This window comes from Gymnoscopelus braueri (genome assembly GCF_963280865.1).
Source record: "Gymnoscopelus braueri genome assembly, chromosome: 21".
Taxonomy (NCBI): domain Eukaryota; kingdom Metazoa; phylum Chordata; class Actinopteri; order Myctophiformes; family Myctophidae; genus Gymnoscopelus; species Gymnoscopelus braueri.
In genome coordinates this window covers 13,002,396-13,023,867 of record NC_137623.1, presented here as the reverse complement: position 1 = coordinate 13,023,867, position 21,472 = coordinate 13,002,396, and the positions used below count along the sequence as shown (strand labels likewise).

General features: G+C 41.7%; 1 protein-coding gene across 4 annotated transcripts in view; it reads right to left on the bottom strand.

Moving 5' to 3' along the window:
- Window positions 1-17,265: 17,265 nt before the first annotated feature.
- Window positions 17,266-21,472, bottom strand: part of phldb2b (pleckstrin homology-like domain, family B, member 2b) — a 104,423-nt gene continuing 100,216 nt past the window's right edge. For all 4 annotated transcript variants that reach the window (XM_080417806.1, XM_080417807.1, XM_080417809.1 and 1 more), the window contains one exon: window positions 17,266-21,177. In XM_080417806.1, the coding sequence (XP_080273932.1) occupies window positions 21,037-21,177 (141 nt within the window). In that variant the 3' untranslated portion in view covers window positions 17,266-21,036. The remainder of the gene's footprint in view (window positions 21,178-21,472) is intronic.

Genomic DNA, 21,472 nt, shown 5'->3' with positions numbered 1-21,472 from the left:
GGAGTTAATACCAATGCCTGGTAATAATTTCACGCGAAAAGCATGAAATTAGCATTTTCTTTAAAGCTTTAGAAGTATGCAGAGTGCAAAACACGACTACCATGATTTTTATGGCTAAGCTTCAATAACATATTAATCACACAAAAAACATATAGGCAAGGCAAGGCAAGTTAATTTGTTTAGTACATTGCAACAACGTTGCTGTCAGGCAGAAACCTTTGTGGCCTTCATCAACGTTGTACCACTTGTACTATTTTCTGTGCTTTAAAGTAAACACTTAGAAGCAATGCTGTTGTGCAGACTTAAATCACAAAAAGCTCAGGGCTATTTATACCATACAATTATTATTATTATTTATATTCTTTGGGGGCAAAAGCAGATATCTCCACCTTAGAACACTCTTTGAAAGAAAATATATACATATATATTCTTAGTTGTTTCCCCCCCTTTTGGTCATGTCCTCATTCAGTGCTCTGAAAGCTGCAGGGAAATGCAAAAAAACACATTCTGTGCAAGCTCACAAGGTTTTTGCAGTTTAAAAACAGCCCTAGAATAGAGAAAATAGAAAGAAACAGGATAACAAGACTCAATGTCAAATATACATAAGTTACTGTGTGTGTGTGTGTGTGTGTGTGTGTGTGTGTGTGTGTGTGTGTGTGTGTGTGTGTGTGTGTGTGTGTGTGTGTGTGTGTGTGTGTGTGTGTTGGGTGTAATATAAGCATCATTACACAAACCTGCACAGAGAATTAAAACACATAAGGCATAAAACGAACAATAACAAAACATCTAGTAATAATAGCTATCATTCGTGTGAGTTACAGTGCCCTATTCTCACACGCCGTCCCCGTCTCACTGGCCCCATCATCTCAATATCCTCTGGACCCCTAACCTTGTGAGTGCAGAGAGAGCGCAAGTCTTTCTTAAACTCTGTGTTGCGATAGATCACGGTGGCTGCGTTAGCCGACGGAGTGACCATCATCAGAATTAACAGCAGGAGTTGGCTTTGAGGGCTCAGCTCTGGGTACGTTCTATCCAGTATAAACATGGTAATAGAGAAGGGCACCGGAAACATCTGCACCAAGAACATGCAGAGGTAGCAGCCCACGTTACACGCAGCTCTGCGGTTGCTCTGACGTAGTTCCAGCGACACCTTGTACGCTGCTCGAAGGATCAGCAAGTTGCAGGCGAAGATGCTGATGACGGCCAAAATAAGGATGCAACCAGGCGGAACACGAAGAAGCCACCTGTCTTTAGAAGTCAGCTCTGTGATTTTCTCCAACGTCAACGGGTCACACATCAACGTGTCCAAGGGCTTGTCGACAAAGTCAAACTTGCAGTAGATGAGCGCTTGATGATAACTATTCAGAATGAAAACTATGGTCCAGATCACACCCACAGCCCAGCGAATGTGACGAGTCGTGACGATCCTGAGGTAGTGGATTCCATGGCAGATGAAAGTGTAACGTTCAGCTGCCAGTAAGGTCCAAGTCATCTGGCACGCTACCATAAAATCGCCAAATATAGGTACAAAACCTATGCACCATTTGGTCAATATTACAGTTTTCCCCTGCAGCACACTGGGCAGCAGATGTATGCATGGAGTTATTGCCATTAATATATCACATACCGCTAGATTTGCCAGAATGATGTACTGAGGTTGCTCTGTATTTCTGCGTCTCAACGCCAAATACAGGAGGTAGCAATTTATTGCAACAGAGAACACGAACAAACCCAAAAAAGAGACGAGGAACCCTGTTAGACGGACAAAGCTTGAGAAGATTTCCCAAAAATCACATTCACGCTCATCTTCATCGCTTCTTGTGTCATTGCACGGCATGTTCAGCATCGAAATCAAAAGGACTCAAAGTTCACGCTGTTGAACAGAGAAGAGAGAATATTCCCACAAGAACGAAAGTCAAAGTGGTCTTCTGTAAATGTGATGGGTCAAGGGCTATATGTTTTAACTCCTTTTTTCAGAGGAGGAGTTAAATGGCTTGCCCACCAATGGTAAAGCAGCTGTTTCAGGGGTTGGACATGAGCACCTCTCGCCTTCGCCCCCGATTCCAGGGGAATGAGGGTGTGTGTGTGTGTGTGTGTGTGTGTGTGTGTGTGTGTGTGTGTGTGTGTGTGTGTGTGTGTGTGTGTGTGTGTGTGTGTGTGTGTGTGTGTGTGTGTGTGTGTGTGTGTGTGTGTGTGTGTGTGTGTGTGTGTGTGTGTGTGTGTGTGTGCGCGCGTGTGCGTGCGTGTGTGTCCAGATCCAGGGGGTCAGGGGGAGATTTCATGTAATCTCCCAAGATAGATTCAGCTGCTCAAACAATTAATTTTTTGCTTTTTTTTTGCCGATAGGTTCCCAGATTGCTATCTTTGAAATAGAGCTTAAAGTTGTTAATTCATTATGTACTTCTTACCTCCCTAGAAATGCTGTGGAGTCAAAAGTACAATATTTGCTTTCTTTGAAATGTTAGTGGAGTGAACGTCATAAGTATCCAAAAATAAGCTAAAAGGCTAAAAGTACTGAAAATTGGAAACACTCCAGTAAAGTAAAAAATACCTTAATATTGTACTTGAGTAAATCACAATGACCCATTCTAGAGTTTACGGCAAAACAACTGAGAGATAGTGTGTGTAACACCGTCGTCATCTAGTGTCCAAGCTAATTTACTACTATAATTAACCTGTCTCTATTACTGTAACAGTACAGAAATCAGTTACATGTTGTGGACAATGATGATTTCTTCCCCCCTCTAAACTTGTGGTCCTTGCGTGCCGTTTTCCACTGTTAATTAATTGGAATGTAAGTCTCTCTCTCTCTCTCTCTCTTTCTCTCTCTCTCTCTCTCTCTAAAATGTAGGCTGGGCCGATTAGAATGTCCGATAGGTCTATTGAGAAAGAGCCATTGCAACGTTATACCGTAATGCAAGAAAGACATGGCGAATTTCGAACATTGCTTGCCCACAATAACCTACCTGACCTGGCGGAGACCTGTGCTCCGACAAGCACTTTTTCTTGTTTGTTTATAAATCTCTGCACGTGCTGGCCCCTTCATATCCATCAAAAATAATTCCTGTATCCTTATACCCAACTCAGAGCACTGAGGTATTTTGGCCGAAATTAACAGCTAGCCTATCTACTGTCTGCGCACACACGCACACGCGCACACACACATGCGCGCACACACACGTCACACACACAGACGGCTAAAAGATGAATATTAGATTGTATCCTACTGTTCCATTCAACATTTTTAGACTTAAGTACCGTTTACCACAGCAGGTCAAATTGCGTGAGGAATCGTGGAGGAAAACATAATTGGTCTCTCAGCAATCAGACACATTCACTTGAGTTCAATCACAAGCTGAGAAAGGGTTTATAGGGTTAAAGGGCTCATTTCGCAATGTGGCCTATAGTCGCTTCTTTTGGGCTTGTTTCAGACCTGGTTGCTTGTTTCTCTCGCACAATCTGGCAACACTGATAGACAGTGGTGGACAGTATCTGTACTTTACTTGGGTATTTGTATTTTTGAATACAAAAAAAAGTACATTATGAATTAAACAACTTTAAGCTCTATTTCAAATACAGCAATCTGGGACCCTATCAGAAAAAAAAAAGTATAAATCGTTTGAGCAGCTGAATTTGTCTTGAGAGATTACATGAAAAATGATCAATTGGGTCCGAGGTTAAGTCACCTCTGGAGCCCAAGTCATAGTCACAGAAATTGTTCAGACTTATTGAGAAACCTGTGAACATTCCCACACTTATTAAGAAAGCTTTGGCCATGTCCTGTCATGTTGTGATGGATGGCAGTTCAGATTTATTCATTTCCAATGAAGATGTCTGCGCTTACACCTTCCTGGCACTAGACAGATGGAACTAGCAGGGTTGAGGAGATGACTTATTATAGGCAGTGGTGGAAGAAGTACTCAGATATTTTACTTAAGTAAGAGTAGCAATACCACGATATTAAAAAAATTCTGTTACGAGTAAAAGGCCTGTGTTTAAAATGTTACTTGAGTGAGTAAAAGTATTGGCATCAAAATACATTTAAAGTACCAAAAGTAAAAGTACAAACATGTTTGAAAATAGCAAATCTACAAGCTCACAACGTGCTTGTAGAATCTACAAGCTCACAACGTGCTTGTAGATCGGCTGTTTTCAAATAGCCTATGTATAAAATAGGGCTGAAGTGGTTAATGTATGTTTGATAATATAAAAATTCATATCTGCAAAATAACTAGTATCTATTCTAAAGTTTTCAATTAGTTGCAGTGGAGTAAAAGTACAATATTTGCATCTGAGATGTAGTGGAGTATAAGTAAAAGTATTGAAAATTGGAAATACTCCAGTAGTATATAACATCTCTCAAAATTGTACTTAAGTACTGTACAGTACTTACTTTACACCACTGCTTATAATAGGGAAGTGAATTGGACATCAAACTCATGTGATGATGTGGTCAAGAAGTGGAGCAGCCATGTTTCATCTCTCCTCGTACATGTACTCTTCTCTGGTTTCTGCTGGAGTAGGCAATCAAAAAAGTGTGATCGCAGGCAATCAACTCAGCAGGCAATCAAAAAAGCGTGATCCTATTTTCTACTAGCCTGCCTGAATGATCAAAAGATTCCCAAGGAGCCCGAACACTTGCTGTGGCTGACAGACTGTGACAGGTATCTCAAATGACAGGTGATAATTATCAGCCTGGTCAAATTATTCAAACTTGCTGTGGTAGACAAGACAGTCACAGTAAGAACACTTGAGTAGGCTACTGCAGTGGTTCTCAACCTGTGGGTCGGGACCCCCAGGGGGGTCCCCACATGATTTTCTTTTTTTTGGGGGGGTGGGTCCCCAGATGACAGTGAAGTGACAATTTAAGGACTTTTAAAGGAGCTACACCATGAATTTAAAAAAAATATTTGATATTTAATATCATATGGTGTATGTCCCTCAAACCTTTTTCAAAAGGTTTGAGCCTAAATCATCACTCAGATATACTCATCCCAAGTCAATTGTCTCTGGCTTATACAGCGCTTTCAGCTGCAATACCAAAACGTCCTCTTGGGCAGGGGGGGGCTACTGAGCAATTCTGTCTGTTAATACAAAAAAATATTTTAAAAAATAATTAAAAAAAAGAAAAAAAATGGAAAAATTCTGCATAAAAAGAAGCATCTAAGAAAAATACAAAATCGAAAAAAAAACACTTTGAACATTTTTGAACAATTCCACCAAGTGTTTGAGGTGCCTGTTTCACCCACTTCCGGGGGGCGGAGCCAAAATCCGAGCCCACAATATTTATCTGTGGAACAGAGTCAAACTAAATTTCATGCATGCCTCAACTCCTTCAATTCCAAGTGCTCGTCATTACGCCTGCTCAAATATGATTATTTTGGGGGGTCACAGCCTGAAAAAGTTGAGAACCACTGGCCTACTGTAAATAAAAAAGCATCACGTGGATGCACCTGGGACGTATCATCAGTGTTGTAGGTAGCCTGGGGTCGACGGGTGTTTCGGGTCTCGCAACAACATGCACCCTCGCCCAGGTGACCCAGCCGGGGTTGATCAAGCCCCCGACTTACGTCCCAGTAGCTACCCACGGTCAGTCCTCTTAGGGCAAGACAGGGCCCCTCAGTCCGCTTCTCCGGAACTACTCTGCCGGGACCGGGGGGGGGGGCTCTGGCACGTGGAAGGACTAGGCTCTGTGGATGGCCTCCTGTTCGGGCCCCTCCTTCGTCTCACCAGGTCCAGGGCCTGAGCGTTGCACCAGACTCCCCCGCTCCAAACATTTCAGTCCGGCGTGATGGTGTCTTGGGCCGTGGTGGTACTACAGGCTCCACTTGCGACTTGCCTGAAAGGCCCTCCTTAGTTAAAGGCCTCACCGTGGATTTGTTGGGCTTCTTCCTCGCGGAAGACGCAGGCTGGGGCGCTAACCCATACTGCTCCTGGGTGCCGTGTACATTCCGGCTGTTAACCGTCTCTCCGGTGGTTACTTACTGTACTGTACTAAGTAAATGTTTGGAGTATCAACAGCTGATACTATACTTAAAAGTAATGACAACCTCCGTATAAATGTAGTGGAGTCAAAAGTATATTTGTCTTTGAAATGCAGAGTAAAAAAAAAAAAATCTTAAGTAAAGTGCAAATATTCAAAAGATGCACTAGTAAGCTAGTAAGTAAATGTACATTGCTACTCTCTCCACCACCGGGCTTTATGGTTATTTACAGCATATTTATGGACAATGAATCGAATTATAATTTACTTTTTTTTCCCATATAGATGGATTTTCAATAAAAATGTCAAGAAAACAGCCAGGTTCAGGTGAGAGAGTAAGGTCAAAATAATGTTACATGACTACTGCATTGCCCACAACAACCCTATATTAAACTAGAAAAAGATCCTGAAAAAAAAAGAAGACCTGTGCTCCTCGGAGCACAGGTCTCCGCCAGGTCAGGTAGGTTATTGTGGCCTCCTGGTGTCGCTATAATAGGCCAATGTGAAAAGGGTGGCATTTCTTCTTAGGCCTTTCAATCGGACACTGCATTCATGATTTGAGGCATTTTGTTCCAAAAATGTGTTTTGCTTAATAAGACCTGCTGGTGGCGCTATGACAGGCCAATGTGAATGTGAAAAGGGGGGCATTTCTTCCTCGGCCTAGTGGGAATCTGCATGCAAGATTTCACGGAAATTGCACACTGCGTTCATGTTTTGAGGCATTTTGTTCAAAACTGACCAGTCCTGCAAACTTTGGAAGCCACTGTAAGCCAAAAAGGATGGAATATGAAATATTTGGACAGATCCATCAGAATCACATGACTATGGAGATACTGTGTACCAATTTGCGTGTTTTTTGGACAGAATCTGAAGGAATAATCTCCAAAAATGTATTTTACATAAGTCGGCCTCCTGGTGGCGCTGTAAAAAGCAGATGTGAAAAATGCAGTGCAGATGTTTTTCCTTGGCCTCTAGGGAGTGTGCATGCAAAGTTTCACGCAGATCGGTGCAGTTATAGTTAAAAATGCAAATCGTCCTGTTATAGCGCCACCATGAGGCTGATTTGAACATTTTCAAGTGGCATTTCTTCCTCGGCCTAGTGGGCATGTGCGTGTGCAATTTTATGGAAATGGCAAGCTGCGTTCATGATTTGAGGCAGTTTGTTCAAAACGGACCAATCCTGCAAACTTTGGAAGCCAACCTTAGCCAATGAGGATGCAATATTGGAAATCGGACAGATCCGGGTTGATCACATGACTATAGAGGTACCGATTTGCATGACGTTTGGTTAAAAGCTGTAAAGGGAAAAAATGGGTTTTGCACAAATCGGCCTCCTGGTGGCGCTATTACAGGCCCATGTGAAAAATGTGGGGCAGAGGTTCTGAATTGGCATCCAGGGAGTGGGTGTGCACAGTTTCGCAGCGACCGGAACAACGGTGCCGGAGATTAGCTGGTAACACACGGACAGGACACACGGACACACTGACAGACGGACGGACGGACGGACGGACGGACGGACGGACGGACGGACGGACGGACGGAAAAACATACTCTCTCGCCATGCCTTTCAGCCTGGCGGAGACTATATTGATGTCCATTGTCAAATCTCTGGTCAAAACAAATCCAATCATTCCAATTAATCTAATTTTATCATTTAGACTTTTCCCCTGTGAATGACAGAAGACAACTTTGCCAATGTTTGACCATTTAATGTATAGTCTGTCACTTTAGAAATGTGCAGATACTAGCAGGGGTGTCGAACTCATTTTGGGGTGCGGGCCATATTGGTCAAAATGTGACTTGATGTGGGCCGCAACCAGTTGCGGATGCGCGTGCACACTCACACGCATTCAGTTATACAGCATTGTTTTTCAGTTCACTGCTACTACAGTATATCACTTAGATTTTTTTTTATTATGAAGAAGAATAGCTACTTTAGTTATTGACATTAAAAACAACACGTTTTCACTATAGTGACAGAATTCTTCAAGCTAAATATTTAGATTTAAAGGTGTAAAGGCACTAGCTGGCTGGCTGAAAGAACACTTTAACAACCCTCTAGAACCTGAACTATGAAGGAAAGGTCAGAAAATTCCAATTTTTTTAAAAGGGACACTTTATTGGGTCTTAAAACATTTTTGATTTTGTTTTATTTTTTTTAACATTCCTTTGTATCATTTATTTGTTGTATCATATTTGATACAAGGGGTATTAAAAGGGGTATTTCAAGTCTTTTTTTTTTTTTTTACTGCCTCCCCCCTGGCCAGCCGGGGCGCCTGATGGAGGGGAAAGGAACTGGTTGGAATAACGTGTTCCTTCCACGCGCTACGTCCAACCAGGGAAACTCTCCCCTGTCAGGTGATAAGAAGGTCAGTTAGCTCTCATGCATTGAAGGAGGCATGAGCTCGGCCCTGGCCTCCCTAGGTTGGCAGAGGGAGTGTAGTGCCCAGGATTACATAGAGATTGGCACTGGGTGTAAAAAATAGGGTTACAAAATCGTGGGATAAAATTTTGAAAAAAAATAAAAAATCGAGTCGGTTTTAACATTACAAAAACATTTATTTTAGACCTGTAGTATCAAATATGATACAAATCATAAAGGACTATAGACCTGTAGTATCAAATATGATACAAACACTTTTGACATCATAAAAAACAAACTCAAATGCTAAATTTTGAGAGCTCATAAGTGCATTCAAGTTATCCAACACTTATTTCAAAATATTAGTAAAGATATACTAGGAAAACGTACCCGAACTGCTTAAAAAATAATTGTTTGTTAGTAGTGCATCAACCTCTCCTGTTTAGTTGATGGCAGCCATTTTGGGTCAGACCACCTGAGGCTCTGTAACTACCTGCAGTGCAAATGGTATGGTCCAGGGGGAAGTGGGGATGTGTCAGATATGATACAACAGGTTCTTGGTCCAAGTATTCATTACACTGATTTATAAAAAAATCAGTGTAATGTGTGTATCATATATGATACGTTTGGTGACATAGGGTTAAAGCACTAAAAGACTACAGCTACACATTAAACATGTGATGGTATAGTGGACTAATGCTCAAACTGTCAGCACTGGGTTTCCATGTTCAAGTCCCAGACCTACTGTAGTTGAATGTAAAATTATAAACTTCAAAAGTACTGAGTAATGGTGTAGTAATACTCAGTCTTTCAGCAGAGAGTTTCAAATGTCAAGTTTTGCCAGCTAAACTACAAAAAAAATACTAAAAAGCACTAAAAGACAAATTCGGGGTAGAATAGTAAAGTTACATGATGAAGCTCTATATGCTGACGTATTTCAACTTTACTAACTGAAGGCTGACATATAAACACTTCAAGAGTACAAAGAGACATATGATGGGAGTGGCTGAGAGATGGTGTCTCATTGCAGAGATTCCATGTTCAAATCCCAGTCATTCTATGGTTCATTGCTTTTCAACTTTACTAACTGAAGGCTGACATATAAACACTTCAAGAGTACAAAGAGACATAAGATGGGAGTGGCTGAGAGATGGTTTGGTGGTCTAAAGATCAGACTCTCAGCATGGAGATGCCATGTTCAAATCCCAGTCATTCTATGGTTCATTGCTTTTCAACTTTACTAACTGAAGGCTGACATATAAACACTTCAAGACTACAAAGAGACATACAATGGGAGTGGCTGAGAGATGGTGTAGCGGTCTAAAGTTCAGACTCTCAACATGGAGATGCCATGTTCAAATCCCAGTTGTCCCATACTTCAAAGTTGTAGTACTTTGAAATTTTCACAAAGAGACATGTGAAGGGAGTGGCTGAGAGATGGGGTAGTGGTCTAAAGGTCGGACTCTCAGCACAGAGGTTCCATGTTCAAAGCCCAGTCGTCCCATACTTCAAAGTTGTAGTACTTTGAAATTTTCAAGGCCAAAATACAAAAAAGCAAGTCAAAATCACAAAGAGACATGTGAAGGGAGTGGCTGAGAGATGGAGTATTGGTCTAAAGGTCGGACTCTCAGCACAGAGGTTCCATGTTCAAAGCCCAGTCATTCTATGGTTCATTGCTTTTCAACTTTACTAACTGAAGGCTGACATATAAACACTTCAAGTCTACAAAGAGACATACAATGGGAGTGGCTGAGAGATGGTGTAGCGGTCTAAAGTTCAGACTCTCAACATGGAGATGCCATGTTCAAATCCCAGTTGTCCCATACTTCAAAGTTGTAGTACTTTGAAATTTTCACAAAGAGACATGTGAAGGGAGTGGCTGAGAGATGGGGTAGTGGTCTAAAGGTCGGACTCTCAGCACAGAGGTTCCATGTTCAAAGCCCAGTTGTCCCATACTTCAAAGTTGTAGTACTTTGAAATTTTCAAGGCCAAAATACAAAAAAGCAAGTCAAAATCACAAAGAGACATGTGAAGGGAGTGGCTGAGAGATGGAGTATTGGTCTAAAGGTCGGACTCTCAGCACAGAGGTTCCATGTTCAAAGCCCAGTCGTCCCTTACTTCAAAGTTGTAGTGCTTTGAAATTTTCAAGGCCAAAATACAAAAAAGCAAGTCAAAAGCACGAAGAGACACCTGCTGAGGGCCCAAAGGTGCGTTGGCGCAGTGGTTTGGTGTGCTTGATCGGTTGCCTCTGCTACAGACAGTTTGCAGGTTCAAGTCCCATGCCATCCATGTACTGGAGGACCATCGGGGGGACTGTTTCCTGATAGTTAAAGGTAGGGGGTTATGTCTGAAAGAACTCTGCCCAGCAAAGGTTTTACAGAAGGACATTTTAGCTCTCATTTTATGTCTCTCGAAGTCATTTGGCTGACTACACACCCGACCCCTTCTCTGAAGGACTCGTATGGTATCGCTGGTTTGCGAACAGGACCATCTGGTGGATAAACACTGAAAACACATCAGCGGCACTTGGAGCCTTTGAGGCAAGTGGAGGACCTCGATGGCACTGGATGAGTTAGAGTGTCTTTCTGTAAAACTTAGCTGGGCATAGTTCTTTCAGACATAACACCCCACCTTTAACTATCAGGAAAGAGGGGAGGGACGCAGTCCCCCCGATGGTCCTCCAGTACGTTGTGGGACTTGAACCTGCAAACTGTCTGTAGCAGAGGCAACCGATCAAGCACACCACACCACTACGCCAATGCACCTTTGGGCCCTCAGCAGGTGTCTCTTCGTGATTTTGACTTAATTTTAGTATTTTGGCCTTGAAAATGTCAAAGTACTACGATTTTGAAGTATGTGTCAACTGGGATTTGAACATGGAACTTCTGTGCCTGTGCTGAAAGTCCGACGATTAGACCACTACCCCATCTCTCAGCCACTCCCTTCACATGTCTCTTCGTGCTTTCGACTTGCTTTTTTGTATTTTGTTTCTTGAAAATGTCAAAGTACTACAGCTTCAACGTATGGGACAACCGGTATTTGAACATGGAACCTCTGTGCTGAGAGTCTGACCTTCAGACCACTACCCCATCTCTCAGCCACCCCCTTCACATGTCTCTTTGTGATTTTGACTTGCTTTTTGGCCTTGAAAATTTACAAAGTACTACAACTTTGAAGTATGGGACAACTGTGATTCGAACATGGAATTGCTGTGCTGAGAGTCCGACCTTTAGACCACTACCCATCTCTCAGCCACTCCCTTCACGTGTCTCTTTGTGATTTTGACTTGCTTTTTGGCCTTGAAAATTTACAAAGTACTACACCTTTGAAGTATGGGATGACTGGGATTTGAACATGAAACCTCTGTGCTGAGAGTCCGACCTTCAGACGACTACACCATCTCTCAGTCACTCCCTTCACATGTCTCTTTGTGATTTTGACTTGCTTTTTTGTATTTTGGCCTTGAAAACTTCAAAGTACTACAACTTTGAAGTATGGGACAACTGTGATTCGAACATGGAATTGCTGTGCTGAGAGTCCGACCTTTAGACCACTACCCCATCTCTCAGCCAATCCCATAATATATCTCTTCGTAATCTTGAAGTGTTTATATGTCAGCCATCAGTTAGTAAAGTTGAAAAGTACTGAATCATAGAATGACTTGGATTTGAACATGTTATCTACTTGCTGAGAGTCTGATCTTTAGACCGCTACACCAGGGGTCTTCAACATTTTCAGGCCAGGGACCTCCAAACTGATGGGGAGATGGAGCAGGGACCCCCTACATCAGGGATATTCAACTAGATTAGGCAGGAGGCCACAATTGTAAAATGACTTGAAGTCAGGGGCCACAAGACCGTGATAACAAAACCGTTTGTTGTGTGCTATAGGTCCGATCACCGCAACTTTCGGCATTTATCAATATATCCTGACGTTGGCTTCATCCTACCGTACGCTGAGATCTCACGTCTGGTAGAGAGCAGTTGTTGACTTTGGCTGCACCCGTTTATTCCATTCTAGACCTGCGGAGCAGCATTGTCTGACTGTGTGACATAATCCACTCCTAAATGTATATCTACACTAATAAATAATCCCTGTGAAAATATAACATTTTATGAAGTAATTTAAACAAACTGCTTTAACAGTCATTCGGTTAAGCTTGCAGATCTGGCTGCATTGGCTTTTTTAAAATAGCAGATCTGCAAGCTCACAACGGGTTGCATCGCGACCCGTTGTGAGCTTGTAGATCTGCTATTTTCAAAATACACAAGCGCTTCTGCGAGCGCATTTTCGGGACTCCCGAACATCTTTTCATGGACAGTGAGGTGTACAAACTTACAGTAGCTTGTCCTATGGTATGGAGTTATGTCATAGAGAGTTATGAAGACTACAACCTGGCTGGGTTAAGGATATAAACCCGACGCTCCAATCTCTTATTAACGTGGTGGCACGGAATCACTGCAGCCTGCCCGAGTCTGACTGCTTTAGTGTAACTTGAACGTGCACTGCTCGGTATGGGGTAAATAAATTAATATGCAAACGTATTCCATTCGTGGCTATGTGATTGGTATCATAATATGTCATTCATGTAGGCTACAAGCCTACGTGACAAAGATTGTACCGCTACAGATTACATGAAAGACACAGTTGGGCATGTGTGTGTGTGTGTGTGTGTGTGTGTAAGTGTGTGTGTAAGTGTGTGTGTGTGTGTGTGGTGTGTGGTGTGTGGTGTGTGGGTGTGTGGGTGTGTGGGTGTGTGTGTGTGTGTGTGTGTGTGTGGTGTGTGGTGTGTGTGGTGTGTGTGCGTGTGCGTGTGTGAGTGTGTGAGAGGTGTGTGCGTGCGTGACTTGACAGGCAGCGAGGCGAGGCGAGTTTGAAGTGGATGAAGATGGAAGCTGGACAAAATCCACACAAAACAAATCAACATAAAGGAGCACAACAGGGGTTTTGAGTGCAGTTCATCCATCACGGACCATTCATTTGTAAATATTTCTGATTTTAGAGTGGATGTTGTTAATAACACCAATGAAATGATTCTCCTTTAGCCCTGAAACATGACTGTCATACCATGACAGTCATGGTGCCGAGTCCCCCTGGTCTAAAGTTGTGTTCGATTTTTTCACATTGCCATCTCTCACATAAACATAAACGTTCAGATTTCAAATATAAAGTGCTTACCACCGAGCCACGGATGTTACAAGGCGATGCGGACCGCGATGAGTACCCGTATCTCCCGTATTGTTCAATAAAAAGCATTTTAATCCCATCGCCGGCCATTTTCTTTTTTTTTAAATTTTGGTTTTGTAATGTATCAGAGTGCAATACACCTCGCAACCATTAGTGTCGCATGGTTGAAAGTATCGGAGACAATTTGGAGAAAATGGCCGGCGATGGGATTAAAATGCTTTTTATTTAACAATACGGGAGATACGAGTACTCATCGCGGTCCGCATCGCCTTGTAACATCCGTGGCTCGGTGGTAAGCACTTTATATTTGAAATCTGAACGTTTATGTTTATGTGAGAGATGGCAATGTGAAAAAATCGAACACAACTTTAGACCAGGGGGACTCGGCACCATGACGCTTGTACACAAGCGTCATGTGAACCATGGCTAGATTCTCCTTATGCAGCCATTAGCGTGTATGCGTCATTATATGCTCTTATTACCCGGGTGCTCAAAACGAATGAAAAAACCTTTCATTCATATGAGACGCTTCCATGACAACCAAAATTCAAAATGTTCATCCTGTACAACCAACATGCATTTAATTTTACATTGGAACATGGAATATGTTCCAGGGACCACAAGAAAGCTCCTCTGGGGCCGGATTTGGCCCACGGGCCACCAGTTGAATAACACTGCCCTACCTTGTAGGGTGGGGGGGCTACAACCTATATTGTATAATTATGTATAAAATTGTATATGTATAAACATACCATGTTATTGTGCATTCAATACTAGGCTATTAAGATAATACAGATTAATATATTCATGCTTTTATTTTAAACATACATGTACCATGTACAGTGAGTAGGGTGTCCGTACCACTGCCATTTATAAACAAACCTCGTTATTAACAGAGAACCAATGTCAATACTATCAACAATCTGTCAATTGCACAATAATCATGTATAGAAGCTATTCAAAATGGACAGAATCATGATTTATTTTAAACATAAATATTTAAAGACAAATGGACATTTTTGAAAGAAAATAAATATATATAAAAAATGTTTTATAATAATTATTTTTCAATCTAATCTAACAACAATTTTGCGGACCCCCTGGGGTACCTCCACGGACCCCCTAGGGGTCGAGGACCCCCTGTTGAAGACCTCTGCGCTACACCATCTCTCAGCCACTCCCATTGTATGTCTCTTCGTACTCTTGAAGTTTTTATAGTGTAAGACACTGTAAGACAAATAGGTTGGAATACGAAATATCGGACAGATCCATCAGAATCACATGACTATGGAGATACTGTGTACCAATTTGCGTGTTTTTTGGACAGAATCTGAAGGAATAATCTCCAAAATTGTATTTTACATAAGTCGGCCTCCTGGTGCCGCTGTAAAAAGCAGATGTGAAAAATGCAGTGCAGAGGTTTTTCCTTGGCCTCAAGGGAGTGTGCATGCAAAGTTTCACGCAGATCGGTGCAGTTATAGTTAAAAATGCAAATCGTCCTGTTATAGCGCCACCATGAGGCTGATTTGAAAATTTTCAAGTGCCTTTTCTTCCTCGGCCTAGTGGGAATGTGCGTGTGCAATTGTATGGAAATGGCAAGCGGCGTTCATGATTTGAGGCAGTTTGTTCAAAACGGACCAATCCTGCAAACTTTGGAAGCCAACCTTAGCCAATGAGGATGCAATATGGGAAATCGGACAGATCCGGGTTGATCACATGACTATAGAGATACTGTGTACCGATTTGCACATCGTTTGGTTAAAAGCTGTAGGTGTAATGGGAAAAAATGGGTTTTGCACAAATCGGCCTCCTGGTGGCGCTATGACAGGCCCATGTGAAAATTTGGGGCAGAGGTTCTGAATTGGCATCCAGGGAGTGGGTGTACACAGTTTCGCAGCGACCGGGCCAACTGTGCCGGAGATGGTAACACACGGACAGGACACACAGACACACGGACGGACGGACAGGGGGAAAAGCATACTCTCTCGCCATGCCTTTTGGCCTGGCGGAGACAATAAATTAGCATAATGTTATCAGCATATATATATTTTTTAAAGGCACTCTATGCATTAAGCTCAATTTGTACTTAGACATATGACATTGTCAAAAATAACCAATCTACAAGTTCACAGTACATCGCATCATGAATTACGCATAAGGGGCTATTAAAGCACCCCTAGGTGCCTAGGTCTGACCCTAAAAACACAGAAACGCAAGCTTTAACTATTCTTTTTGCCATCCTTTTAATTCTAAACGTGTGTGTGTGTGTGTGTGCACGCGTGTGATTTGGTGGTTGTGCTGGGAGTATTTTGAGGCCACAAACAGGGCCACCAAAGTCCTAGGGTCGGCCCTGCAGGTCTATGTCTGTGAGAGAGGGACAGAGAGAGAGACTGGATTTGTGTGTGTGACGCGCGTGTGCGTGCTCGTGTGTGTGTGAGAGAGTGAGAGAGAGAGAGAGAGAGAACTGGCATTACTGCTCAAGCATATTAGTATGCTCAGTGGTGTAAAGTAACTAGGATAAGGATAATTCCTTTTAACAGGTCGTTCATGAAAGTCCTTGCGGTCTTGTTTCCAATGAGAACCTGTGAGCAATTGGGGTTAAGAGTCTTGCTCAGGGACAAATTTCATATCATCGGCACATATGCTGGGATAGCCTGGAATCGAACCTGGGGCAACCAGGGCCAGCTGGTTCCCTAGGCGGGCTCACTAACCACTCAGCTATGGCCGCCCCTCAACTAAGTACATTTACTCAAGTACTGCACTTTAAGTACACTTTTGAGGATTTTTTTACTTTACTGGAGTATTTCCCATTTTCTGTACTTTTACTTCTACTCCACTATAGCTCAGAGGCAAATATAATACTTTTACTCCACTACAATTATTTGAAAACTTTAGTTACTAGTTACTTTTAAGATAAAAATTATGATATGAAACATACATTAACCACTTCAGCCCTATTTTATACGTAGGCTATTTGAAAATAGCCGATCTACAAGCTCACAACGCGTCGAGTTGCGACGCGTTGTGAGCTTGTAGATCTGCTATTTTCAAACATTTTAGTACTTTTACTTTTGGTACTTTAAGTACATTTTGAGCCAATACTTTTGTACTTTTACTCAAGTAAATTTTGAATTCTGGACTTTACTTGTAAGGGCGCGCCCCCACCAAGAGTTGGCTGGCCGCTGATTGCAGAATCTGCCAATGCATTGTCAATGCAAATGCGTGGATTCCTGGTCTTGCGGATTTTTTCCAAGAATCCACGCATTTGCATTGACAATGCATTGGCAGATTCTGCAATCAGCGGCCAGCCAACTCTTGGTGGGGGCGCGCCCTAACAGAGTATTTCTATATTGCAGTATTGGTACTTTTACTTAAGTAAAGAATTTGAGTACTTTTTCCACCACGGAGTATGCTTACAGCTGTAACCAGCATGTCCTGCAAAATAAAATAAAAACATTATAATGAAGTAGTTGGTTTTGGACATATTTTGTTGCAAGCGTGCATATATTTTCTTGTGTTTTATTTGATGGCTTTCCTGTCCTGGCATTTGGCCCTCAAACAATTGTCAAGTGTGGAATGGTAGAAAAATATTTTCTACCTTGTTTTACACCATTGTTTATGGATTATAAAGTATTGAAGGGTTTTCAGAGGAAATACAAAATTATGTGCGCTGCCTCTTCAAGAGTATGTGCAGCACATAGCAAGGATAAGTAAAAACATCTAAACAAAATGGTAAAATATATATATATTTTTTATTGTCCATACGGAAATAAAAAATTAAGGTACATGCATTGTTATAGCATAAATAGCGTATAATCAGAATGATGATACAGGTAAAAAAAAAAAAAAAGGACAAAAACACATAACTTGTGAAATTAAGAAATGTCATGGAACAGTCCACAGTAACAGCCCCCTCTGCTGATGGGAACGAGTAATGACATGTTTGGTACATCCTGAAGATACAGCGGTCTGAAAACTGACCTTTCAGTTTGATAAACCTTTCATAATAATATAAAAGATTGTTCGAGAGGACCAAACAATCTAAACATGATTTATATATTTTTGGTCAATCTGAGAAGATCAAGAGCCACACAGTCATAATGGTGAAGTCTCACACAGGCTTAATCTTTAGGGCAATGACATAGTCAACGGAAACTACAAATAAAAAAGGAAAGGCGTCATATTTTTACAATAATAACGCAATAATACTACAAATCTCTTCTCTCAATGATATACAGTACAGATCAGGCATCTTGATGTAAGATAGTCATCAGTGAACATGATGAAGTGGTAATCAAAGCAATGAAATCCAGGGGACCAAAGCAGCATATTTGTTATAATAACTGCCCATCAGTGGGATACTCTGTGGGGTGTCCATTGTGTACCATAGGCTTCCATTATCTGATATTTCAAATGTCAATTACAACACTACGAGGCTCTTTTATACACCAACATTACATTTCCGTTTCAACCCTCCTTTTTGTTAAATCACTTTCAAATAGATATACAGATATATCTAGTTATAGTCAGGGTTTGATATGTAAAAACAAACAAACAAAAACATTCTCACTCTCGAGTCATACAACAGTTGGACCAAAATCTGACCAATGTGTTAACACGATGGGACTCCACCGTCGCATCATTGTTTGCCAACTCAGCACCATTCGAGTTGCATACCGATAGCCATCTGCAATGGTAAATGGATTTCCAAAGCGCTTTACAATGTACTTCACATTCACCCATTCACACAGGAGGAAACTATGCAACCTGCTCATCGGGAGCAGTTAGGGGTTCAGTGCCTTGCTCAAGGCCAATTTGACACTTGGCCAGGAGGAGCCGGTGGAAGAGACGGCCGTTCTACCTCCTGAGGCACTGCCGAGAAATGGAAACCCATCCACCCTTGTCTACATGACGCGACAGGACCGTGGCGTCAACGTCTGATGCAGGAGAGTCTCGTAGCGTCAAACGGATGATGCAGGGGAGTCCCGCAATGTCAAACGGGTGCTGCATGGTCAAATCCTGTCCCAATTCGTCACCCGTTTGACGCAACGGGTGTTGAGAACGCATTGGCTTTTGCCCAGAAGATGGACACCAGGGTTAATGTGGTTAACATTATATATACATATATATTTTGATTGATATTATCAAACATAAATATCAAACATATCAGACTACAGTCTACTTTCCCCAAAAGGAAACGTATGTATAAAATTCAGTCTGACGAAGCAGGGATAAAATGTATTCCCACCGGCCAGCAAAATGAAAGAAAGAGGGGGGATAGCAAAAGCAGGAGGGGTGGATTACCCCCAGCAAATATTACCCTGGGATACTTGGATAAGCATGTGAAAAACAATCATAATATATGAAAAGGGCTGCACATGTGAGAACGTCTCGTGATAACATCTCTAATTGAACTACAACTTGGAGACCACATTTACAAACGAATATCACTATTTTGTGTCAAAAGAAACAAGACGGCGTCCATTCTCATGTAATTCCATGTGTTGGAAACAATTATCTGATCTGTCTTTATAGGCGAACATAGCCTCGGTGTCATTATTGATATTGTGGCAACATAGAGTGCTATGAACCCCCATATCTTGCATGAAACTGTCACATATTACACTATTAGTAGATAAAGGCACTAGTTTCAATGGGTAACGTATAATAAGGCAATATATGGTTGTAGTATGGAAGGATAGCACCTTGGAGCTACAGAATGTGACAAAGTCAGTAAATGAAATTGCCTATATAGTACACACGCATAAGAGGCACGTCTCAGCAATTGTGCAATGCATAGCAAAATACATACAATGACATGACACAGTTCAAGACCTGAGGATGACAGTAACGTTTCTCCTGAAGCTGCAACTGCAATGGAGCGGAGCAATTATCGCATTATATAAAACAATATTCTTTCATTATTACATTTCTGCTAATGCGTGGTATGCTTTCTCCCCACACGTGAAATGGTCTAGAGAAACACCTACACAGGCAAACGTGTGTAGTGCTATATGAACAAATACTTTTCCATCACACACAGAACTATTAATTTCATTGATTCCTAGTGTACTGTCAGCATAATGTAATACTAAGCTTCTGACCCAAGTTCAGTATTGACAATGGTCAAAGGCACACTGGCATGAAAATAAATCCTTGTAGAAGAATAAAATAATGATTTGGTCTGAAGAGAAACAGACAATGATGCCATCAAAAATACAATGTTTCCACATACAATTTTCAATGTGTAAATGACGCAACAATCAAAAATAACGGCGAAAGAGAAGATATTAAACTGTTGTTTACCAACAATATCTAGTTCCAGTGAGAAAAAGTGAGTCACTGCTGGGGCCTTTGAGGGGGTTCCAGGAAGTCCCCAGGGAACCGATTGATAGATAGAAATTAGTCAATCTACAAAAAAAAGGTTGATTATCACTGGTTTTAGAGGTGTCAGTCACATCTGTACACTTGTTTATGATTGGAGAGAACCTAGCAAGGTTGTTATCACTAATCTTGACAAAAGGTGTTATAACCTGGCTGAATAACAAATATATTGGGAATTCTTTTTGTAGCATTAGCTTACTTCTGGCAAAAACAAAGCGGATCTAGACTAGAGCTTACTGTATTTTCCTCTCAAGGAAGATCCTTGGTGCATCAAAATGTGTGCCTACTATATAAAGTCCTAGTTGTAAAACAGGGGAAAAGCCATGGCACTTCATATGCTACAACTCTAACTCAACATCTGACATAGGGTGCAATTTGTTGGTTAAAGGTCAAGATCAATCATTGACTAACACATTGTCCTACATAACTCCTGAATTAATTGTTTATCATAGAAGGGTGACACTCATTGCACTTGAAAGCTTGTCTCGAGCCATTTCACGTCCCTGCTGCTTTCCTAGATGACATAAGATATTTACGTTAATTGACGGCAAAGTTTGGCATTTCATGGCTCAACTAATGCACACCTCTAGTTTTCATGAATGGTTTCTTTCCGACGCAGAATGCAGAGGTATGGACATTGCACTTGGTACAAATGTCTAGGATTTAGTCCAAAGCACCTTGATGTGAGTTGGCTTATTTGATGACCAATGAAACTGATGACTTATTTGGCGGTATGCTGGTTTTGCCTTGACACAAGGGAACCAGCCAGATCGCCCCAAAATATTATTATTATTATTATTATTATAGCTAGTATAGGTATTTCAGCTAATATATTTTCTGCCTTAAATTAACACACTGCAAACCCTGGCCATTTTGTACTGCAGGCAGGCGAAAGCGATTACTGAAAGGAAACACAAAGTCTACTCAAGGCTGCTCTTCTCGCCACACTCCAGGAAATGTGTAAATCCCTTGATGCGGATGACACGTCAATCCGTATAAGTTGAACAATTACAAAGATAGAAAAAGTCAACCAAAGGTCAATGAGACACAGGTGTCGGAAATGAGTCCTGGCTCGCGTTTTTGTGCATCGGCGATATCCCTCCGCCCCTTGTTCTCGGCACTACACCATGAACTGGGTGTAACCCTCCGCGCCGGTGACAATCACATCCATCCAGATCCTCATGGCTTCCGGAGAGGGAGCGACCATGTAATAGACCCTGTCATGAGTCTTTACACTGAAGGTCAGGGAGGGATTGGGGCTCTGTCAGAGAGAGAGAGAGAGAGGGTTCTTGTAGTTAACGCCAACTTACGAAAATAACGAAAACTAAACATTTTAGTTAACTGAAATAAAAACTAAAACGAGACTCTACAAAAAAATCTGAAACTGCATTGTGTTTTGTCTTTGTCAATAGACAATATATTTCGTCAAAAATAATGAAAATAGGTGATCTACAAGCTCACAACGCGTCACATTGTGGCATTGTGAGCTTGTAGATCGAACCTTGGAGAGAGAGAGAGAGGGGGGGGGTGAAAATAGATAATGGACGAAGATAGAG